Source organism: Lutzomyia longipalpis, chromosome 2, assembly GCF_024334085.1.
Source record: "Lutzomyia longipalpis isolate SR_M1_2022 chromosome 2, ASM2433408v1".
NCBI lineage: Eukaryota > Metazoa > Arthropoda > Insecta > Diptera > Psychodidae > Lutzomyia > Lutzomyia longipalpis.
In genome coordinates this window covers 27993454-28018028 of record NC_074708.1, presented here as the reverse complement: position 1 = coordinate 28018028, position 24575 = coordinate 27993454, and the positions used below count along the sequence as shown (strand labels likewise).

At 37.0% G+C, this 24575-nt stretch overlaps 6 protein-coding genes across 13 annotated transcripts in view; 4 read left to right on the top strand and 2 right to left on the bottom strand.

Moving 5' to 3' along the window:
• Positions 1–24575, top strand: part of LOC129789858 (serine/arginine repetitive matrix protein 1-like) — a 982101-nt gene that overhangs the window by 500428 nt on the left and 457098 nt on the right. The gene's annotated exons all lie outside the window — the stretch shown is intronic.
• Positions 1–24575, top strand: part of LOC129791241 (fatty acid synthase-like) — a 1176504-nt gene that overhangs the window by 1024924 nt on the left and 127005 nt on the right. The gene's annotated exons all lie outside the window — the stretch shown is intronic.
• Positions 1–24575, top strand: part of LOC129789856 (glutamine-dependent NAD(+) synthetase) — a 932624-nt gene that overhangs the window by 781044 nt on the left and 127005 nt on the right. The window lies entirely within an intron of this gene.
• The window catches only part of LOC129789960 (pupal cuticle protein), a 1201887-nt gene that overhangs the window by 1087619 nt on the left and 89693 nt on the right, over positions 1–24575 (bottom strand). The window lies entirely within an intron of this gene.
• Positions 13656–16785, top strand: LOC129789896 (protein adenylyltransferase Fic). The gene is made up of 2 exons (XM_055827017.1): positions 13656–14601; positions 15961–16785. Exons 1-2 carry the CDS (start codon positions 13805–13807, stop codon positions 16541–16543), a joined length of 1380 nt encoding a protein of 459 aa, XP_055682992.1. The 5' UTR covers positions 13656–13804; the 3' UTR covers positions 16544–16785.
• LOC129789837 (voltage-dependent calcium channel subunit alpha-2/delta-3) lies at positions 16939–24124 on the bottom strand. The gene is made up of 8 exons (XM_055826905.1): positions 23860–24124; positions 21795–21876; positions 20941–21720; positions 20230–20679; positions 19991–20164; positions 19308–19920; positions 18750–19252; positions 16939–18676 (listed from the first exon to the last, which is right to left on the bottom strand). Exons 1-8 carry the CDS (start codon positions 23976–23978, stop codon positions 17819–17821), a joined length of 3579 nt encoding a protein of 1192 aa, XP_055682880.1. The 5' UTR covers positions 23979–24124; the 3' UTR covers positions 16939–17818.

The window sequence follows — 24575 nt, the reverse complement described above, 5'->3', positions numbered from 1 at the left end:
ACATATGTGTGTCGTATTCGCGGGTTACAAAAGAAAACTTGCAAACATTGACTGGATCGTGTGAGACAATACGTGGAGGGTTGGGAGGGGTGGTCTAGTATGTTCCTCGTATAAAGTAATTAAATCAAATTTATTCAAGTCTCACACTTTATGTGGAAGAGAATAATCATATTGTCGTTGTCATGCTATACACAACAAAAACTATATATATGCTGGGGGGTGCGCGCAACAAAAGAGGGGATGACATGGCTGGAAAATTTTACTACCATGTGGAAGCAGCGTGGCGAATGAATATGCATGGCTCACGTCCACTTCCAATGCCACAGAGGAGCCTCACTTTTCCACCAACCCCATGGCAAAGAGATTTTAGGGGTTTGTCAATCTTTTCTTTTATATCTTGAAATATTTTTTTAATACTTTTTTAGAATGATTTTAAAGCAAATTGGGAGCTTTTTGGTTATTACCTGGCGCCTCCACTGTTATTTATGGCTTAAAATATTGTAAATTTATATACAAGATGACTACCAGGCGGCTCCATCTTCAATTATAATTTATTTTAAAGAAAGATCAAGAATTTCAAGGAGATCAAGCATCTCTACTTTCTTTTCTATATTATTTATTTTCTACCAGGCGTCTCCACTGCAAAATATAGCTTCTTTCTATTACTTTATTCAGTTTTTAACAGAAAGAAAAAAAACTTAAAGACACCAGGCGCCTCCACTGCTTATTTTTTTTATTATTAATCCACTTCTAAAAATATAAAAATTCAAGGTAAATTTTAAATAAGAAAAGTCCATTAAACAAGCTTTTAAAAAATATAAATAAAATTCTTAAATAATTTTCCAAATTTTCATCATAAGAAAATCTTTCAAATGTATAAACCCCTTTTTCCGGAAAATGGAATTCATAGGCCATATGACGAATCTCGTCGGTTGATATGGGAAATTGTTGGGGCATATATGGGAGAGCCACGGACAAAGGGAATGGCGAGAAATTAATTCCAGAAGAGACAGACGCACGCTGGGACGGAAGTCTCGCGCCAAATATGGAGTTTGTGAAGACACCCCAGAACGCAAAATATGCATCAAATATTCTGAACAGAGAGCGACAGAACAAAAAGGGATTTTCTCCTCCATCGAGTGCCATCGTCAAACAAGTTTCCGGGAAATCCATTTGAAAAATTTTCCATAATGTGTGAAAATCCACCCCTCTTGTGGGGAAAACTCATGCGGCGGGGGATGCCGCACACCGAATGGGTAATGAAATGACGCGAGGGGGTGGTGAAGCATCTTTGGTAATTTATGCGAGACGACTTGAAGCTCAATGGGGACAAAGCAGCAGGATCCCTCCACTTGCCCTGAATGGGATCCCCGGGATTTTCAAGTGGATTCCGCAGACTGTGCAACGAAAACTTTCAACTAAAACGGGTTGGAACCTCAAATTATACAGTGAAACTATTGTTTCTGAATCATCACCGGGGTCTCGTGGCGCATCACCCATTCACAGTGCTTACCGGTGGCGGTGGTGGAGATCAGTGTGGCAGGAAATTGTGGGATTCCCAGGTATAGGGCGGGAGGGCGCGCATACAGAGCAAGGAGAATCAATTATGAGGATTTCCCTCAAATTTTCTCCCTCTCAACGGCCCTCCCGCACAAACACACAAATCACGGACGAGATCACAAAGCCACTGTGACAAATTTGAATATTCAAATTATCACCATGATAATTTTGCGACGAAAGGAGATTTGTGGGTGGAAAAATTCTCCATATAGCTTCCCACGCAAAGATTTTCCATGCCCTTTTTAATGGAATCAAGAGACTTTTGTGAAAATGTATTTTAATTTGAAAAATTAATGCAATAAAATTGAGACGCCTCGTGATTTTCTTTACTCGCCCACATTGGCCTTTAATCCTGTCAAATAAAATTAATGTTGAGACGCTTGATTCTTGCAAGAAGATTTTTTTCTTGGAACATAAATATCTTGAAAATTATCTTTTTTCTTTCAAATTCAGGAATAAAAAAAAATCAATTCTTTCCCCAATAATCAAAAGCTTTTCATTAACCAAAATGAAAAGCTTCCCCCTGAGAGACACATATGTATACAGATCCCACCCTCCCCTATGTGAAATACAATGCACAACATCCATTAAAATAGCCACAAGATTATCCCGGCAAAAGCACAAAATATCTTCATTCGAATTTCTCAAACTTTTCCCTCAATATCTTCTTGAGTTGAATTTTGCAATGGATTTCAGTGGGGCTGTGGGGGTGGCACAAATGCAGTTAAGAAAGATGCCAAATGGGCACATTTGTGGTGTGCAGAAAGCTCTCTTCGTGTTGATTCGTCGGGAAGTTTCCTTGTGAATCACATTTTAGATAAATTTTCTACGTCTGCCACGGAGAATTCATTGTTCTCACAAGGAAGCCAACTTTCTGCCTTTTCTCCCTCTCTTTTCTTTTTTCTGTGTGTGATTCTTTTTCATCCAAAATAGACAATCTGTCTTGCGGCTTCAGTCAGTTTATCAAACTTCAAGTTCACAATTTTCCATTCCTCCCGGGGTCGTCCTTTTTTTTGGCGTCCTGGGGTGCGAGAGGAGAATCTTCTTGTATATGGCGAAAGGAAGATGACTGCAAAGTGGAAATTTTGCGTAAACGGAAAATAGGGAATATTACAAAAAAAAAAGAAGAATCCAACTTTATAGTGAGAGGAGGGTGTATGGAGGGGGTGAGGGATTGTGCCCAACGGAAGAAAACTCTCCAAATTCCGCTGAATATCACTGCAGGACATTTCAGAGGGAGATGTGCAGGCAAAGAGAGCAAAAAAAGGGAGGAAGGAGCGCAGAGAAATTGCAAAGTCTGAAAAATAACAAGACATCCCTCCCGCCACAGGAGGGATAGGCAACAAGAACTACAATAATGGTCCAACTTCTTCATCATCCCCAAACCCTTCGAGGCATTCATTGCTGGACAATGGGCCGGGAGGGGTTGAGTTTTTTTTTTCTTCTTCTTCATCTCTATGTGGAAGAAAACGCAAATGAAACAATTTATTTGCATTGAGGCCTCTTGACTTTCTTTTCTCCCTTTCTTTTTTTTGCACCCCCTGCCGTACCCCAGAGGGTTGGTTTTTTTTTTGATAAATGGGGATGCTAATGTGTCCGGGGTTCATTTTTATTTCACTGCCGCCCGTAGTTTATTTTATTTAATACCATCCAAAAAACTCCCCCGAAACGCTGGAAAATGGGGTGGAAATTTTTTATATATAGCACGACTGTGTGTGTTGGTTGTAGTGTCAATATTGTGAGGCAATAAATGCAAAGTTTCACGGTTTGAATAACATTTTTGACAAACTAAATATCTCTCGATGGGGATGAAATCAGAGCTGAAAAAATTAATGAAATATCTGTTTTAAGAAAAAATCTTCAAATAATCCCTAAAATTTATTCTTCTTTCTCTTTTGACACAATTTGAGGGACTTAGAGCTGAATAAAATCCCCTAAAAAAGGATCAAGGAATATTTACAAACATCCCCCATCCCCTTGAGCGCCCCCTTTGCAACTTGAGAACGTCTGGGGCATAAAAAATAAATTGACAAATTAATTTACTAACAAACTCCCTCACCCCCTGAGAGAAAGATTATTTTCCACAGGTAAACTCTCGTGCGCTCAAGAAAAACTCACCCCACAGTGTCATAATTTTCCCATGAAGCAATGTGGGAATGGAAAATAAGGTGGGGTGGATATTTTATTGCTTCACCCACCTTCGCAACAAATCACTTTCGGAAGAACTTTCCAACGGAATTCACCCTCGATTGTCTCTGTTGGATTTTTCTTCATATTTCTCCCATACATCCTTCCAAGTTCTTGTTTTAAAATTCAAACTTTAAATCACTTGTGCCACACGCCACCCTCTCCCCTTAACCCGCATGCGAATTTTCGCATATAAACTCCACGTGCCATCGCAAAAAGGTGTATACAAAATGCTTGCAATTTACGTTGGTAATTAATTTTCAGGTGTGAGAAAAAGGAAAGCAAAATATCACACAGACAATTCCACGTGCACGTAAAAAGAATTAGCATAAGATTTAATTAAGTACCATGGAGGATTTTAATGCTTTCTCTGCCCAGACAGAAAAAAGAATAAATAAAATGACTTTCGAGGAGGTAATGAGGCAAGAAATCAAATTAAGAATAAAGAATTGCAACAGATTCATTCAAAATAAATACTTTTTAATCAAAATTCCTTTTTAGAACTTTTCCTCGACTTGTTTAACAAATAAAAAGCAATAAAAGGCGAGTAAACAAATTGCGAGAGATAGATTGTCTCATTTGAAGCTATGTAGTGCCAGTGGAACTCTCATGGCAAATGGTACAGCATTTGCTGGCTGCAGAAGTGAAGAAGAGCGCAAAAATGCGCGATAATCGATTTCCGACATTCATTGCCGTGAACGCCGAATTGAATTCTGAGATTGTTGGTATCACTTCCACTCCGTTTGACTTTTCCCCAACGTTTTTGCCGAAGCACACAGCACCGGGGAATCCTCGCTAGCCCTCCTACCCCCGCGCGCTACTCCGGCACCAGGAGGCTGGAAGTCATGAATTCGTAAGCACCCAACCGTTTCTAATTGATTGCCTTAATTAAAAAATCGAGGTGACTTAATTGGATCGGATTTACACCGCCAACGGAATACTTTTGCAAACACTGATTTATTGTTATTTGAAAAGGGGAATGGGGGTGCAGCTATTTAATCATAATGATGTTTATTTTTACTCCAAAAGATGGTTCAAAATGCAGAAAAATTGCTTTTTTATTGGACCTTCAGGGAAATGCATTTTCATTGCAAATTTATTTATTTTCTCGATTTTTATTTCTTTGAAAATTACGAGGAAGATTGACGAGCCTATTGGAGAAAGACTAGGTCCAGTGGAGACGCCTGGTAGAATTGAATACGAATTACTACGTTAAGAATTAGATTTTAATTATCGATTAATCGGTAGGCGTTTAGTCACAATTGAGTAGCTAGTTAGTCATTCAACGATTTATCGTTAATTTTAAATTTGTCCTAAATCCAGATTTGCCCATTATACTATGTTTAGTATGCCTGGAAAATTTTCTTTGATGATTTTGAGTACAGAAACAGGCCAAAAAATTCTTTATGCAAAAGTCGAATAGATTCATTTAAAAGAAGAGTTTGAAAATATCTTGCGATGAATTTTAAAAATTTTGGTTTGAGAAGTTTTTTTTTAAAATAATTTTGAAGTCATATTTTGCTAATATTTAAAAAAAATGTTTCAGAAATATCTGGGTTAATTAAAATAAATTTATTTTTTTGATTATCACCAGGATCTCCATCTTGATTGTAAGTATTTTGTCTTTTAACAAGTCTAACAACAACAAAAATTATATCACTAAACTTTTCTAATACGATAACCAATCAATCGCCAGGTAATTATCAAGCGTCTTTATCTCTATTGGGAGGAAATTTTTTCTAGACTATTGGGGCATAAAAATGTCAAAAACAATTTTTATTTTCTTAAAAGTCAAATAAATTCGATTAAAGGAAGAGTTTTAAAGGTCTTTGACCGAGATCTTAAGAATTTTGGTTTAGAAATGACTTTTCTAGATAATTCAAAATTAGAATTAGGCTAGAATTTTAAAAGTTTTTTGTCCATTGGATTCTCCTACAAGACTATAATGGAATATTCTTTTTGATTTTCTCAATTTTTTTTTATTCTTCTGTCTTCTTCTACACTCATATTTTCTCCCTCAACAGTCAGGTGAAAATCTTTCCTGTGAGAAATATGGGAAATTGTCCATTGAAATTCCATTTTTCCATGCATATTCCACCCCTTGAATGCCCCTTTCCCTGTACCCCCTCCTTGTGGTTTACTTTTTCTTTTTCTCCCCGAAAAATTTATCACATTACAATGGTGTTTGGGATTTTTTTTCAATTGCCTATTAATCACGTGAGAATACTCCATTTGATTCGCAAAAAAAGGGAGCCGCCATAACTTTTCCTTCGAATTGTAATTGCATTGGAAAATATTTTCTCTCCCTCCTTCCCCACCGTCGTTGGAGCCTTCCCAGACAAGAAGTTGTACCGAGCAATTTATAGAGTTGGCAATAAAAATTTCCATATTTTGATGGAATTGTGGCACGCCAGAGCTTTTTTCTTCCCTCCCTGCCCTCATATTTTACTTTTTTTTCTTGCTCTCATTCTCTCTTACTTTCTGCACATATTCAATTGAATGGATGGCGTGGGGGTGAGTTCATGTGCCCCAGACACATACCACCACCTACTCCAGGGGGGTAGGGGTTGCTAAATAGAGCCTCGATGCCATCAATCTGTGGCAGAATCTGAGATTTTCTAGGATCAATGCAAGTGGGGAAAAAATGAGGTGAAAATCATCAAAAAAATCAACTAAAAATTATCCCAAAAAGGCTTTTCTCAGCATTTTCACCAAAAGCTTTTACTCCATGAAAAAAAATTCTATTCTTTCAAACCCTTTTCTGCTGAATGCGCCACTGCAGAGTTCAACAATGAGGGAAAGGAGGAGAAGAAGGAAAAAAAAGGAACATGGAGGCATTGGCGAAAATTGAAAAAATTTCCATTAATGGTTGGGAAGAACTAAAAACAGAATGAGTCGTAATAAGTTAATGTTGCACAATAAACGTATACACGAGCCAAAAGAGCTCATTTTTTTTGCTCCCTCATCCATTTTTAACGCAGTTTTTTCTGCCCACTCTCCCCGAGTTTATTCTCATTACAGTGAGTGCAGTTTCTCCAGGGTTTAAATTGCTTGTGGTAATTAGTATGATTAAATGCACTTCACGGTGCTTTTCTGTTGATTTTCATTCCACACCGAACGGATATTACCCGATTATCTCACTTTTTGTTGGAATTTCATGAATATTTAGTTTGTATATTTCTCTCAAAGCATTGCATGGGGAGAATTTTGAGAGAAAACCGTTTTATTTTGAATTTTAAATTTAATTTTTTTCAGTCAAGATGTTTGAAGCTTGTTTTGTCTTTTTGTTCTTTTTATAATACAGATTATTTGATTAATTTTTAATTTAAATTAAAAAAATTTTTGGCCTTTAATTTGATTATGAATTTGTAATAATTTATATATATTATATATTTTGCCTTTTTATTTACCTTAAAAAATGCTACACTTTTCTTAATGTAGAATTGTGTATAATGTCCTTTTTCTCATTATTCTTATTTCTTAAACTTTTTCCAAGAAAACCGTTTTATTTTAAATTTTAAATTATTACAAATTCATAATCAAATTAAAGGCCAAAAATCTTTTTAATTTAAATTAAAAATTAATCAAAAAATCTGTATTATAAAAAGAACAAAAAGACAAAACAAGCTTCAAACATCTTGACTGAAAAAAATTAAATTTAAAATTCAAAATAAAACGGTTTTCTTGGAAAAAGTTTAAGAAATAAGAATAATGAGAAAAAGGACATTATACACAATTCTACATTAAGAAAAGTGTAGCATTTTTTAAGGTAAATAAAAAGGCAAAATATATAATATATATTATTTTTAAGGTAAATAAAAAGGCAAAATAGGCATGATAAATCTAAAACAAAAAGAACAAAAATATCGTAAAATGCCTTTTAAAAAATTCTTAGTAGGTATTTAATAAGATTTAGAAATTTAAAAAAAAAATTCTTCCTGTTAGAAAATACTGGGTTGTTCCATTAAGTTCCAAATTTTTTCTCTAAAATTTCCGGACATGCCAAGAATTTTTCAAATTTTCCTATTCATCAGAGATATGTGTGTGTAGTGTATCATATCCGCCAAAAAATTCCTCCCCCAAACGAATAAATATCTTTGGTTTAAATTTTGCGTAAAAAATTATTGAGTCGTAGTGTAGAAAAAAAAAGAATTGGTGCGCATGAAAAAGCGCATAACAATTCGATGTTGGAGGATTTTTGCCGCCATTCATTCGCACTAAATGTAATAATAATAAAAATCCCCGCACTAGGGAATGTGATGAAAAATTAATAAATAAAACAGACACAACGCAAAAAAAATAAACTGTCACCGGTGATATGTTTTTCTATGTCCTCCTCTGGTTTTTCCATCCGGAAGAGAGCCCCGTGGATGGTGGGAAAAAATCCATGGCTGTGTCCATATTTAATTCTTTCGCGTGGTCCAGCAGACACCATCAAAATAATTTGGGTTTGCATTTTTGATAAATCCCTCCCCCTCTTTTGCAGTTTGTGTGTGCAACCACCCCCTCATTTGTAGCGCCCCCTCTTATATTTGGTTATTCATCAACTTTTCCACGTTCTGTGGCCGAATTTGTGGATGAACGTTATTTTTTTTTTCGTATAGCTGGACAAGCAAAAACTATCAGTCTCCCTCTTTGGGGATCATTTGCATCACATCACGGAACATTTGGATGCAATTTCACTTGGAAAATTTCACTCTGCTGAAATTGATTGCCTCGAGGCTCTCATTTTGGGGGTACTTACTGGGGAAAGGTGTATTGGGCATTGCTACCCCCCGCAAAATTCCAAAACTATCAAAATTCAACCCACTACCAATTGCAAAACAAGAGGAAAACAGCTGCCATTGAATTTTATGTTAATGTTAAATAATAATAATTGAATTTTGCCATTTGTTACAACAAAATACAATGGCGTAAAGCTGATTTAAAATATGGGAGCAATTGGGGTGAAATGGATCAATTTATATATAATATTTCCCGGAATCTCTTTTTATGCTATTATATTGCAATATTGCTGCTAAATTTAAATTAGAATGCTTCTGTAGTTGAAGGAGTTTATTCATTTTTAGGTTTATTCTGATAAATTATTGAAATTGTTTTTGTTTTATTCTGTGTGCGATATAAAGCACTTGAGCATATGCTTCAGTCAAACATAGTTTTTTTTAAATGTTTATTAATGAGATTAAATAAAATTTAAGGTTGTATTCAGATTAAATATATCAGAATTAGTTGACATTTTGCGTGACATTTGCATTTTTTCTATTTATTTATTGTACATAAAGCATATGCATGTAAGCTCAAAATGTCTTTTTGTATGTTCAAATGCATTGTCAATGGAGCATTGATGCAATAACTCCATGCAGAGAAATCAAAAATAAGATAAAATAATATCAATGAAATCGTTCGGCCCAGAAAACAATAATAAATATGAGCTGCTTATGCTTCGTGCAGAATAAATAAAGAAAAATCTCTCCAAGTATTCTCATCTAATTAAAAAAAAATTGAAAATATTTTTAGCTTTTCTTGAATATTTTAAGATTTGTATTCAATTACTCCAGAACAGTATAAAAGTGATTAAACTCCTTTTCTACTTTCATAGTTAATGAAAAATGTTTTTTTTTTATTTTTCATAAAAATTCAAAATATTAAGGAATATTTTACAAGATGTTGGTACTCTTTTCTGCCAGCTCTTTGCCCCTTGAATGTGGATTTAATTGGAAATGATCGGAGGAGCAAAATAAATTACCCGTGGCCGATGTTTCAGTACCTTCCAAACGCAACAACACCAAATTAATTATCTGATGGCTGCACTCATCTAGCCCATTTAGCCCCTAGGAAAATATACAGTTCAAAGTATTTTGCGAGTTCAATCAAATACGGGGGTGTGGATGGAAAACTCCGGAAAATTGTCGAGCTTTCACTCAAAACATGCCAAAAGAGTTTTGTCAAACAATACCCCCGAGGAAGTTTCTGTGGAATAATCCTTTGGAAATGTTATTTTTTTTGTAGTACGAATGATGTTTAAAAGCTCCGCTTTTTCGCATAAAAATCACAACTCATACAGTTAAATGAAAGAAATTAAAAATTAATGGAAAAATAAATCGGAAGTGTTTCCAATGGATTTTTCTGCATTACACTTTTTCAATTTTTTTTTAATAGCATCCGTACATAAAAATGAAACACTCGACTGAATTATATAATGGGCCATCAAACTGATTTACCCCCATGCACCCAACTTGTATTGGGGCACACCCCTGCATTGTCCGAGGAGGATGTTTTCCGGGGTGAAAAAAAAATCCACATAAAACATGTCAAATTGATAAATAAAGGGAAAACTATGGCAATATTAAATGGATTCATCAATGAGAAAACTCAAATTTCATTACGAGGACCCATCAATGGGGATTTCATGTGTGTGGGGGCGGAGTGGAGCTTTTTTTTTCAGCGGAAGAGGAAGCATAAAAATTGCAAATTATCCTGCAATGTAGGGGCGTTAATAAAATAATAAAGTAATTTGAGGAAAAACTTTTTTTTAATTTCCTTCGAAACGTTTGATTGACGCAATTTTGCAATTGCAATTTTTTATTGTTTAATTTAGGAAATTAAACAAGATAATAAACTTTGAATAAAGCTACGTATCCTTGAATAAATATTAATTGAAAATTCTGATTCTTTGGCTTTTTTATTCGCTATTAATTATTATTTAAATTTATTTAAAAAAAAAGAGCTTTTGCTATTTTTGCTCAAATTATTTACATTATTATTCCTGCCCTCTGTAAATAATTAAATAAAGTAAATATTTATTAAATAAATTCACCAGTCCTTTGCAGAATATTTATTGCGTCACATATTTTTTCTAAATATATTTTTTATTGAATTTTTAATCAAAGATTATGGGTAAATTGAATTCATTTCAATGCCCACAACTGTTGGCCTCAATATTGAAAAACCTTTTTCTCCCAATGTTTCTCTGAAGGATTTCGCACACCTGCCCACACAACCTTTTGCACCCCCACTCACCCCATCCCTTGAGCCCCCAAAAGTCCCATCTATACTCTTTTAATATCACACGAAAGCACACCGTCAATTGGGGGTAGAATGTGCAAAAATACATTTTGGGAGAAATATACACACACATCCTACCCAAAGTGGGTGGATTGTGGGGGTGGCTCCCGTGTGGCAGGAGAGGAGGTTGGAATCTTATTACGAAAAGAAGGGAAATTACCCGGGAAACGACTTTCATTGCCAAGAATGCTGGCTCCTCATCCGAGATCTTCGCACCAAAGTGATTTTCTGTGTGAAGAAAACTGAAGCTCGACTGGCATTATAATGTTGCAAAATTTCCAAGAGGGGGGCTTGAACACAAAACGCTATGCGAAAATTCCCTTAATCACTTTTCCACATCCACAGCACTCTGTGCTGGGATTTTCCATACATACACATTAGTTGTATACCAGCCATGGGAATCTGCTGCACAACACCTCCCCCAGCCAACCCCAAGAATTCCACGCGCGAAAAACATTATGCTGAATCCGTTGGGGAATTTATTATATTAAATACTGACGATTTGATAAGGAAAATGACGTGATGGTTATTGTTCCGCAACCCTTTCAACTTCTAGGAGGATGAAATTGGCATGTGGGGATGGGGTAAGCCAGCAACGAGACAATTGTATTAAAATAATCATTTCATGCATATTTTCCCGCCAATGAATTTAATTAATTTCCCAGCTTAAGCGATATTTTGCCACCCCTCAATCGCCTTAAAGTTGCCAAAAGGAGTTCCACTGAAAGAGGGTGTGGGTGGATGTTTATTTTTGAGGTGAATCAATCTGATAAGAACTTGGTAAACAAAGTCTGCAGACAGCGGAATTAATTAGAATGACTCGTTCTTTAATTTAAAAGGAGGTAAAATTGAGAAAACTCCCCCAGATGAAATCTCAATGGAAAATAACTCAAAGTGGAAAATTACAAGACGTGCAGTTTGCTATTAAAAAGATTAATTTTTTTATTAATAGAGTTTGATTTTAAATTAATTTTGAAAGAAGAAAAATGTTCTAAGAATATTGTATAAAAATTAAATTTTTTGAGAAAACTGGAGGAGTCAGTCTACATTTTTTTTTAAATTACATATAACTTGGTTAGGTAGAGAACCAGTAATTTCAGTGAATCAACCATTAACAAAAGATAGGAAAAATTAACAATATTAATTTTTGAAAAATCTTGTAAATAATAATTGTCCTACAGAAATACTATAAATCGTACAATTCTTAGAAATGAATCGTGAGTGAAATTCTTTAAATTGGGAATTAAAGCTTTCCGATTGTTTTAAAGAAATATTTGACAATAATCTTTTAAAATCCTTAAAGACCTGCAAATACTCTAAGTCCCGTAAATAAAAATCTTTGCTTAAAATAGTTAGATAAATGTCCGAAAGTAATAATTAGAACCTCTTGAATTCTTTTCAAATGTCAATAAATTCTTCAAGTCCTATAAATCTGACAAATCTTAAGTCATGAAAATATTATAAATCCTACAAATACATCAAATATATTTGCAATTTTAGAGTTAATCGTGCATTCTTTGAAAGATGATAAAAAATATTTTATTTTTATTTTTTTATTTTATAAATATGCATAAAACTTATTTAAATCCTTCAAGTACCACAAGTCCAAAAAAAACTTCACAATATATTTAGAGCTATGTTTCAATTATCCTTTATTTAATTTTCTAAATCTTTAAAAATCTATTAATAAAATTCCTTCTCAAATCTATTATTAAGTTTCATGATTAAAAAAAAAACTTTCCCAAAAATACTAAAATTGAGTTTAAAAACAAATAGTCAATTTTATTCCCTTGATATGAAATAAAAGTTCTTGTTTTATCTTATGTTCTGTATGTTCTGCTGCGAAAGAAAATATATCTAAAACTAATCCCTTGAGGTCGATGTGGTTTGTGGGAATCTCAATTTCTCAATTGAAATATCACCCCCTGATTGAGGTAATCAATTTCCCGTCCAAAGATATAAACTCCACTCGAGACTTTTGCCCAGAAACTTCCGGATGAGTGTCTTGGTGTGTCATAAAATATATATAATACGTATTACATACATAGTCTGTCTGGGAAGGAAATGATTGGGGTTCCTTTTTGGTGCGGTTTGGAAGATTGGAACACATGTGTGTGTGGGTGTGAAATGCCTTCCGCTTGACCCCACATACAGTGATGGGTGCAAGAGAGTAAGAAAAAAAAAACGAGCGAGTCACCCACTTTGTAGTTATTTATCAACCGGAACCCATTTCACAGTGGAAGGACGCGCGTCCTCACTCTAACCCCCTTCTCAAGGGAGGGTTGAGTCCGTGTGAAATATATGTTAGCCCCGGAAAAGTGGGAACCTCAGAAGAATTGGAAGCTTATGATTTGTTGGAGTTGTCCGGAATCCATTTACTGTGAGAATGCCATCCTCGGGGGCGTCTATGTGGCAATTCCACAGGGGACGGAACCCACACAGCAGACGCGCCCATGAATCTCGTAAATTTGTTCTTCTAGATGCCGGACATTCAAGTCACCATTCATCATTTTCACTCCTTTAGAAGAAAATTTACGTTCTTCCCCCTCCATTGCCTTTATTTTCCTCCTTTTCCTCAGCCTTGGTCAGTTTATTCTAGGTGTCAATTTATTATACATCCTTTAGCATACTGACCATCAATATTCTCTCTAGAATTCAGTTTTGATTTTATTTAAATTCTAAGAAACTTTCTTTTTAGAATTTTGAAAAGAGTCGTTACTTTTTAAAAACCGTTAATTCAAATTCAAATTTCAAGTCTCCAAAAAAATTCTCCAAACTGGGATTCTCATCTGGTAACGTCTTTTCGGTTTCTTTCGCTTTGTTTATCGCGCAGATTGTCAGAAGTTTAGTATGTGGTGGGAAGTGAATGCACGATACTTTGGGAAAAACCACGTCAGTCTTTTCCAAACTCCCCTAAATCCGTGATAAAAGAGTGATAACGTGAAGAAATGTGCGTTGTAGTTCCTTCGTGACACGCCCTTGCAATTCAACAATGACCAAGAGTGTTTTAGAAGAGATAAAATCATCAAATTGGAGGCGAAAAATGGATCACATCGTACACTTTGTTATCTTCTTCATGGGCATTTTCTGCTCACTCTGTGTGATTTTTTTCGCCAAGCACTACTCCATTGGTGAGAGGAGTAAGTTTACCCTTCCCGCGGAAAACTTCCTGCAGGTCAGGGAGGATTTTCACGTGAAGAAATTCCTGGATCCCCCGAAGACAGTATCAACAGCTGCTGATGTTGGACAGAAGAATGAAGCTCTGTCCATTATAAAGATTGCTGAGGAATTCAAAAATGACGGCAAGGAGGATAAGGCTTTGAAGCTCTTTGAGCACGCCATTGCTTTGGCGCCAAAACATCCTGAAATCCTCACGAAATTTGGAGAATTTCTCGAACATTCCCAACGTGATGTCGTTAAAGCTGATCAGCTCTACTTCCAGGCGCTCATTGTAAATCCCAAGCATGAATCTGCATTGCAGAATCGACAGAGAACGGCTAATATTGTCGATAGTTTGGATCAGGAAACTCTGGCGGAGTTGGATAGCAAAAGGGATGCTCTGTCGCAGATACATGAATCAAGTGCAGCCCTGAGGAGAGCTAAGAAGGAAGCCTACTTCCAGCATATCTACCATTCGGTGGGAATTGAAGGGAATACAATGTCTCTTTCTCAAACACGCTCAATTCTCGAGACGAGATTAGCAGTTGCTGGGAAGAGTATAGATGAGCATAATGAGATTCTGGGGCTTGATGCTGCTCTGAAATACATAAATGCCAGCCTTGTTAATAGGTGAGGAGGCTGTTAAAATTAAAAGTATCTTTGGAAGCTTTAAGACCTGCTAGTCAGAAAATCTTCCAGCAAGATAATGATCCTAAGCACACAAATCTAATTTTAAGAACAAGTCAATCATAACGCGTCCAGTTATTAGAGTTGGTATACCACAACGCGGATGGGTCAATCTATGCGTCGTAATTTAATTTTTAAGTAGTATTAGTAGGCAAAGTTGATTTTTTTTAATGAAATTCATCAATTCGAAAGACAAAAATGGTTATACTATATCAAGTTCTATTGCACATACAGAAATTTCTTGACTAGTTCTGGAAAGGTATTGAAATAAGCTATAATCTGACATATATTTCGATACATTTCAAGGTCACCTCTAGTACACAAAATGGCGGATTTTTGTTTTACCAAAACAATTTTTTGCACTTTTCGTCCTAAAGGAAAGGTTCTAGAGGTTTCTGATGTTCTAAAAAGTTGTAGGTAATTGCAAAACCTTTAATTTGATACCAAATTGAGCGAAATCGGACAAGCCGTTCAAGAGATATGGCTCTTAGAACTTTTCAAATTCAAGAATTTTTCAAATGGCCATATCTTCTAAACGGCGACATAGAATTTCTTCATTTTCGGACTGGTGACAGATATTGAGTCAGGCTACAACATATCTAAATTTAAAGGAAATCTATAACAGATGTTCGGAGATATAGCCCCTTAAAATTAGGCAATTTTTGTTTTTGTTTTTAGCGCCTCTTGCGGATGTTTTTGAAACTTGGAATGTTCTAAACAGTTGTAGGGCTTCTCAATACCTTTCATTTGATACCAAGATGGTCAAAATCGGTCAAGCCGTTCTCGAGATATATCGAAAAAACACTTTTTGCTTTAGGCCGCCATATTTGCTAAACGGCTTGACCGATTGTCAAGTACGAATTGTTGATGAAAACGTCTCACTGAGCTCTACAACATACTAAAGCTTCAGACCTCTAGCTGTAAGGGAAGTGGTTGACAGTATTTCAAAATGGCGGACGGCGGCCATCTTGGATTTTGAAAATGCGAAAAAATGAAATTTGACGCCCACATTCCTATAGAAAACTTCAAACCGGAAGTCTCTATCTGTTACCGTTCTCGAGATATAATGCAAAATGTTGACCACCGGACGGCAGGCCGGCAGGCCGGCAGGCCGGCCGGATCAAAAATTTTCCACCACCATTTTCGTAATGTGGAATGTCTAAAACGTGCTCATACCAAGTTTGAGCCCGATCTGAGGTGGTCGGTTTTTCCGACGATTACAATACTTGGTATGCCACGATTGTGGTATACCAACTAATTAAAAGAATAATCAGTAAAATAACTTAAAAATTTCTCCTTCAGAAATGATTTTATAAACCTGAAAGACATCCTGGAGATTCACAAGAGAGTCCTGGGACATGTAGACCCTATTGAGGGTGGTGTATTGCGCACAACACAGGTTTACGTTGGGGGTCATATCCCTCCAGGTCCTGGAGACCTGCAAGTTCTAATGAATCGCTTTGAACAGTGGCTGAATTCCCCACAAGCTCAGAGTTTGCATCCTGTTAAGTTAGCTGCTCTGGCGCACTACAAACTCGTCCATATTCATCCTTTTGCGGATGGGAATGGCCGAACGTCGCGACTCTTGATGAACACCATCCTCATGAGAGCTGGCTACCCACCAGCAATCATAGCTAAGCAGCAACGGTTGCAGTATTACGATGCGCTGCAGACGGCCAATGAGGGAGATGTCCGGCCGTTTGTAAGATTCATTGCAGAGTGCACAGGAAGGACTCTTGACTTGTATCTGTGGGCCACAGGAGGGCTCACACCACAAATCCCCATAATGGCAGAGCAGGAAGATGCAGGAATGGTGCTAAAAATCGATCCTGTTGCCGAAGGAAGTGGCGAAAATGTAATCAGGGATGCAACGAACGGTGGATGACATCTGGAGAATGTCTTTTTGTTGCTCAGGATGTTTTTTTGGTTCCTTACCCGATTAGTTGGGACTGTTTTAATATTTTGGGCCTTGATGGCTAGTTAGTTATTTATTGTAAAACTGTAAATAAAAACATTTAGAATATTTAAAAATATTTTAATGTTAAATATTTTAATTCCTTGAAGGAAATTTAAAAAAAAATTATAAAAAAATTAACGGAAATTGGCAGGAAGTCCAATGGATACGAATTTAATATTTATTTCTCTATCTATATTTTAATTAAAACATATGCATTTTTGTCGCCTAAATGATTTTCAATTTTCCGAATAAATAATCCCGTTAAAATATTCCCATCATTGCCATTTAATTTATTTATGATAGATTAAAAGAAAAACAACAAATTCGATCAAAAATTTATTATTTTGGTGAAACAACAAATATTTTATCAACATTTAATCCCATTACAATTTACACAAATAAATAATTCTGCGTTATTATTTTTTCACTCTTGTCTTTCTATAATATAGTTATTGTATTAAACATTTTGTTCCATTATGTTTTTTCTTGTGTAACAAATTTACCATAATAAATTGCGTGTGTTTTTTTTAAATTCTACGAGTCCATGTTAAAAAGTAGGATCACATTCAATATAAATTGTTTTTAAATGTTTTTTCGGTATATATTTTTTTTATTTAAAATGTATATAAGGTAAAATGTTAAAAATCCCGTATAAGTGTTTTTTTTTGCTATAATATATATTTTATTTATTTCATGAGGAGTTTTTTTTTTACTTTTTTGGTTTAAGGGCTTCTGGGTTACACCTTTATGCTATTTTTTTGGAGGTTTTCTTAAGAGGAAAGTTCCGTTCTAACCTTACGTTCTTTGACACAATATAATTTCACTGAAATGTCATTTTTAATGTCACGTCAAAAATAGAGCTGTCAATGTCATTTCGAAATTTTTAATTTTAATAATTTTTTCATTTAGAATTTATTTTCTAATCCTATCATAATTTTTTTTAAAACTTTCTCCGTTGAAGACCTCCATTTTGTTTTAAACGGACAAACTATCACTCTACATCGAAAATATTTGATTCTGTTACATTTTTTTTTGGTAAATTCTTAGTCTACAACCTCGTCTAAATCTCATTCATAGGGTATCGCCCTCACCGATTTTTCTTTGAATTTTTCATTTACCCTGTGCTCAAAGGGAGGGACAGTGGAGGTGCCTGGCAGTCTAGTGTGTGTGTGGAGGTAAAATTGTCATCTAAAAGTGAAGGCTTCAGTGGATGGAGAGGATCAGGAACAGGCCCCCAAAAAGTATTACAATTGGTGGTAGGAGCACATTTGCATGACCACAGTAGGTCATCTCCTCCTCATCTGGATGCTCAGTGAAGCACTCTTCGAGCCTCCGACGAGGTAAGTAGTTCATAGCGAGTTTATGGCATGGAAACTCCACGTTGTACTCAATAACCTGAGGTTCAGCCGTGAGCAAACGGTAGCAGCTTGAGTACATTGTATTGACCACAACGAGGACAAGATTGGAGTGTGGGATGCGTTTAATGTAGTAGGGACGGGAGCAGTTTCTTGGTCCCTCACCCGAGAACCCATTGCCCTGGATGAACATGCTCTGATTCAGTAGATACAACTGGGATTGTTTGTCGCATGAATAGTGTTTTGTTTCATATTTAATCTCCTTCGGTCTGTTGAAGTAGTCTTCCTCCTCCTGGTTCTGACCCTTTCTCAGCTTCCTCTGCGTTGGCACTGTTGCTGTATCATAGTCATCGTACACATCATCCAGCGGAACACCTTCCACAAGCCACATGTGCATCCGTGAGAGATGAAGAACAAATTCAGTTAGGAGCCATTCCAGCGTTACAATCAGAAGTTTCAGCGGAGATATGAGGAAGCTGCTGTCACTGGATACCATAACTTCCTCAAAGCACAGTGCCTGCCAATCGTACACGGTGATACTTTTGTAAATGCCCGCTTCAACCATTGCTTCCATAACAGCTCCCTCAAGTTCCCCAAAGAAGCGTCCTGTGTCATTCTGCGTCTCTGACAGGATAACGTAGCCATTATTGTCGATCACATAGCAATCCTGCTCGTCTGATTCGCAGCTCTTCATGCAGTCATTGCACTGTCAAAAAAGCAAAGAAAGAGTCAGTTAAGACCGTTAAATTCAAACTCTATGGCTTTCTTAAGAAACTAACATTTGTCTTGGCCGTTAGTTCCATGAAGCGTTCGTACATCAGTTGATGTGAGAACTGGAATCCCACAACAGCACCTGGTGCCTCTAGACCACCATCACGGGGAAAGATTGCATGTGAAGCAGTAACTTTGAGTTCTCCTTCTTCAGGTGGATCACTTGCATGTGGGACGGAGTAGACGAAACTCTGTGAATCAATTTTATGCTGCAGTATGGCACTTTTGTACCATCCTTCATCAATGGCAGTTGTGTGGTAGTCCCCGAATTCACGATCTGTATCAACTTCAACCTCACCAAAGATAAACTGCCATCGTGTTAGGCCACTCATGGTGGCTACAAAGCGCAATGTTGCATTGTACCGCTGAATTATCTCTTTCTCGGAGAGATCTTCAAAACGCCATTCACGGTACGATGTATTGGTTACTTTGGCGTCAAAGATCAGGAGTTGAACTAGCTCCTTGTTGCAGTAGTACGCATCATCGTCTAGCGTCTTCCGACCGCAATTTGCTGTAAAAAGAACTAAAGTTACAACAGAGATTCAAATCCAGACTCCAAAGCTTACGTTCAGTTGATTCCCCCATTGTGGTGTCAAAACCAATGTCTGGTTCATACTGCTGTGACCAAGTCCACTGTGGATCGTAGAGTCTCTTCAGGAAATGCCTCAATTCATCTTCGGGCGTTTTGAATTCATGCCCTTCAAGATAGTGGTATTTGCAGTAAACCCAATCTGGATGAACTTTCCAATTTTCTCCCACGAAAAAGTCCGAAATATTGATCCCCATGTGCTGGTTTCGCTTAATTTCATCTCCAACCTTTATCCACGTATTCCCATAGTCGTGCGGAAGAGCCAAACCAAGGGAGAATGGGGTATTTGCAAGGGGTGCAAAGTAGTAATCCTGAACTTCCTGAGAAACCCTTCGCATTTTGTCGTAGTGGAATCTAACAGGGATCTTTAGCATCTTCCCTGGTCGTGTGTTTACTAAATTTTCACGTAGAGCCAAAAGATCTTCACCTGGTTCTCTTCCTTCTTTGTCATCGTCAAATTGCTCAACTTCCGTAAAGTCAATGCTGTTGTAATTCGGCTTCAGGATACCTTTGTGGGTAGGTCGTAGATCTGGATGTAGGAGAACGTAGCCGTTGTTACTGACAATGAAAGAATACCCACCAACACCAAGCTGCAATGAAGGAGAAGAAGGTAAGAACAGTTCGAGCCAAAATAAGGAATCTAAAGTCAAAGAAATTTACTTTGTAAGGCAATGTTAGTTTGTCTATGTCTTCAATTGGTACGTCTGTTCCTGCCACTCCTAGTAAACTAATGCTCCTTGTGACGTTCCTAGTAGGATCGAACTCGTGATCAAAGGCCGGTACACCAACTGCTATCATAAGTCTCGGAGGAGTATCATCATCCTCTTGCGTGTACTGAAAATTAAGTAAATAAAGTTTAAGTCAAAGTTTTTACAAGAAAAAGGTCAGAAAGTTCTTACAGATTTATCGGCAAAAGCATGCGTCCACGTTGGAGGATGCTCAATACCCTGAAGAACAAGAGGCGTCGCAATAACCGTAACGTACTTCAAGACTTCCTCTTGCACCTGATCCAATGTCTGGATGTGCGAATAGTAGCCACGATTGAGGCATGCCATCCACTGAATTTCCCTAACTTTTGTCACCTCCTTCCCAAGGAGGTAGGTGAATATTCTTACGGGTGTTCTCGTCTCATTCCCCATCTCAACACGATTCCATTTATCAAAGACTTCAGTTAAATTACTCGGAACTCCGTCTGTGATCAGCATGATGGCTTGGTTGCAACCTGTTGTTGATTCATTACAACGACGAATTTCCCGATATTTTTCCAGCAGTTGGAAGGCACGGACGAAGGCTCGCGATACATTGGCATAGCCTTCGGGTTCCAATTGTTGGACAGCATTGTTGAAGACCTTGTAAGGAAAAAATAACAGTTAGTTGTAGGTTTCTTTCAATTAAGGAAACTAATAAGCTGCTAACAACAGCTGCTAACAGGCTGCTAACAACAGCTGCTAACAGGCTGCTAACAACAGCTGCTAACAGGCTGCAAACAGGCTGCTAACAACAGCTGCTAACAGGCTGCTAACAACAGCTGTTAACAGACTGCTAACGAAACTAAGTCTGCTTTAAAAAAACGATTAAGGAAAAGATGGAACAGGTCTGTAGAAATATACCTGGATATTCTCAGGCGTTGCCTGTACAAGCATATCATTGAAACAGGGCACAAGTTCTTGTACAGTGTTGGAGTAGTTGTAGATGTTGATGAAGTCATTGTTGCTGAACGTTTCAAGAACACTCTTAACCGTCAACTGAGCTATGTAGTTGCGAAATCCAGTCATAGATCCAGAATTATCCAGCAGGATAACAACATCTTTGGAGCATGTTGCCGTTTCAATGTACCACGACCGTCTACGGCAGTCGTAAACATCAACATCGTCTCCTTCCCACTCCATTGCCGGGTAGTGCCTCAGTATCCCCGTATAGGAGCCAAAGTACTGCCAAGATAGGGCCGGATCTGAATTGTAGTTCTGCACAAAGACCTCATCGAGAGCCTCAGACCAGAGGAGGGCCTCTACAACGCGTAGAGAGCGATCGTATACATTTGTAGGGACATGAACGGAGCTATGAGTCGTGTTAACGGAGATATTGTAGAAGTGAGTGTCCTGATCCAGATACATTTCACGATACATGTAGGAATTCTCCTGAACAACCTCTGGCAATTCTTCAGTTCTCTTCTTCCCATAAATCTCACTGTATTTGCTCGAGTAGTACGTGAAGTTTCCCGTGTAGGTTTCATTGAATTCAAATTGCTCCGACACCTCTTCAGCTACATGCAGGATGCACTTAACAGCATCCATTTTCCTAATAAACATCCTCCCCACATTCTCCACAATCGACTGTATGAGACTCTCACCATCCTTTGGCTCCACCCTCGCATTATAGGCTTTATATTTCTGTTGAAAAAAATTCAGAAATTTATCAGTTAACGCATCATCTTAAATATCTATAGAAGAAATCAATGACTAACCGCTTGAATTTCCTGCGATTTCGTCATTTTCTGGCCAAGTTCCCACAATTCATCACCAAACTTCTGTGCCCATTGTTCGACCCTGAAAAGCAAAGTGAAATGCTCTTAAGACACGTAAGCACACACACACCCAACTAGGAAATCTAAACATTTTCCTTCTGCATCACTTGGTTGCTTCAAAGGGAGGTGGAAATACAAAGAGGGTGGAAGTTTTCATGTTTCCACTGTAAGCTTACAATGTAACTCTACGTAGACTACATGTGACAATAAGAATGCACTGGTACGTGCTATTCTTGCCCCAGTTTACCTTTCTATTCTTCGGAGGTAATTGTTAAGAGTTGCAAGAGGGAACTAACAAGGGGACAAAAGGCTTAAAAAAAATGCGGGAATCGTCGGGAGGAAAAAAGAAAAGAAAATGTTGCTTTTTTATTGTGAAAAGAGGAGCTTTTCTCTGCGATTCACATGAATAATTTAAAAATAGACTAATTCTAGGAAAGCTGAACATATTTTTTTGTATTAAAATAAGATGAATTCAAATAGATTTTCTTAGTTGTTATTAAAACCTTATTCAATTATTTTATTAATTTTTAATTTAATGGGATTAGAACTCAGAAAAGTCAGGAAATTAGCCTGAAATTAATATTGAAAATATTCTTGTTTACTACACACAAAATAAGGTAGGCACCTGAGTATATAAGAGAGTTAAGAGGGCTTAGAATTAAGAATTATTTTAATCGAAAATTATTCTTTATAATGTATAATGTTGCTTTCTTCAAAGCATAGAAGAGAAATAAATTTTTAAAGGATATAATAATTGAAAATCAATTTTTAGAACTTTCACAAAAGCTCGAGCAAAATTGATTTAAAATACTTATGGAGGCGCCTGGTAGTTACATACATATATAATTTACAAAGAATAAAGATTCAACAAGAAAACTTTTTTTATATTAAATTCTTTCACTAATTTTTCTTCTAAACTTTTACTACAAAAATGCTCTACTTGTACCTCAATATTTAAATGACAAACCCCTTGTTTAAATTCTCCAAATTCCCAAGATCTTTTTTCCTAAAAAATCTCCAATTTGTCGCTCATACTTTTGCATTAATTAATATCACAAAAAATCTATTAAGTTAGCTCTGATTAATTATATTCATTCGTAATCTTCCTATAATTTTATTGGTTTTTTTCCACTCTTCGAGATTTAAAACTCTTTTTAATTCTTTGTCACGGAGATTTCGCAGAATTATTCAATATCTCAGAAATTTTACTAATTTGTTCTCAACTAGTGATAAAATGGAAAATATTCTGGCTTTAAGAATAAAAATAAATTTGCAAGAAAAGTCGCGAATGTGAATTTTCATGAATTTTTTCTTTTAAACTTCAAGTCAAATAACTCTCTCAAATAAATCTTAAAAATGTCTCATAGCACGAGCTAAAAGTTTCCTTTGAAGTCATTGTCCTCAGTCTCCACGTTTGAATGAAGACAAAAGAAATATTTGTTTTGAAGCAAAATTTTAATTTTTTATTCAATAATTTAATTCTTTGTATACGCAAAATACTTCTAGAAGTCAAATGGCACGCATAGAATTAAAAAAAATATATTCTATGGCAATTAAAAAGCGAATGTTATGTTAGAGAAGGCACGTGCTGTCGCACTGACCCACTGGCTCAATTTAAGTCGGAGACAAGTTGCTTTCGCGGGACGCAGGAGGATTTATTTTGTATTCGACAAAATGCAAATATTTTCATTTGTGTATATAGTTTAATGTTTTTCCTCTCATCGGGAAATGTGTGTGCACAGCCGAGTGGACGCCGGGACGCCAACGAATGCAAATGAGACAGCTAGTGGGGATGATTAAGTGTCCATCTCACTCGACGGAAAATGGGGAAAATCTCGTGGGAGCGGCGAAATCAACCGACATCACTCACACCTTAAAGTACTTCAGGAGGGATATTTTTAGGCTCATCCGCGGAGATTTTCTCAATTTTCCGCACCACCCAATCCATCTTGGGGGTGAAATGATAAGAGAATGAACCCCGCATGGGGTGCAATGGGGTACTTACACATCACCCCCTGGGTCGGCCAACACCCCTGGGCTCCAGAGGGTAGCACAGAGTAGCGGCAGGATGGCCAGGAGAGTCACACAATGGCCACGGGACCATCGAAAGCACATCACACCCATTTTTTCCCGCACTTCCACCACTTTTCACATCCCCCAACCATCTGCAGTCTCTGCAGGATCTCTCACCACTCTTTTTCACCGTAAAGGATTTTTCACACTCAAAAAAAAATTACACGATCATGGTGAAAAGAAAATTCCGCACGAGCTCACTGGGAGCAGAGAAAATCTATTTTTAACACCACACACAACGCACTCCGCCCCGGAAAAGTCGATTATGTGGAGGCACCTGCTTCACCAGCCCTCCGTAGCACTCCAGAAGTTTTCTTTTCCGTGTAAGGGGGTGTTGAAGAGCAAAAAAAACCGCCGAATGAGAAAAGTTTTGTCTCCCAGACGGATGGACTTCGGAGTGGCACTACGGAGGAGTCAAAAGCAACGCAATGAAGATGGATTTCCCGTGGAAAGTGTCATAAATTGATCCATGGGCATGAGGGAGATGCAAGAGTAATGGTGGAGAGAGATGGCAGGATGTTTTCACAGGGAAAACGTGCTTTTCCGGAAGCGCAGGCGCTCATCTCAGTTTAAAGGAAAATCCTCTTGGTTAAGCTATAGATTGAGTAGAAGGAAATGTGATTCTTTTGAAGCTTATCGATGGATTAA

Coding starts and splice junctions, on each gene's coding strand:
- LOC129789837 (XM_055826905.1), bottom strand. CDS start 23,978: ATGGGTGTGATGTGCTTTCGATGGTCCCGTGGCCATTGTGTGACTCTC. Junction 19,921..19,990: donor AACTAACATTGCCTTACAAA/GTAAATTTCTTT, acceptor CCTTCATTGCAG/CTTGGTGTTGGTGGGTATTC. Junction 19,253..19,307: donor AATGGGGGAATCAACTGAAC/GTAAGCTTTGGA, acceptor TTCTTTTTACAG/CAAATTGCGGTCGGAAGACG.
- LOC129789896 (XM_055827017.1), top strand. CDS start 13,805: ATGACCAAGAGTGTTTTAGAAGAGATAAAATCATCAAATTGGAGGCGA. Junction 14,602..15,960: donor AATGCCAGCCTTGTTAATAG/GTGAGGAGGCTG, acceptor TTTCTCCTTCAG/AAATGATTTTATAAACCTGA.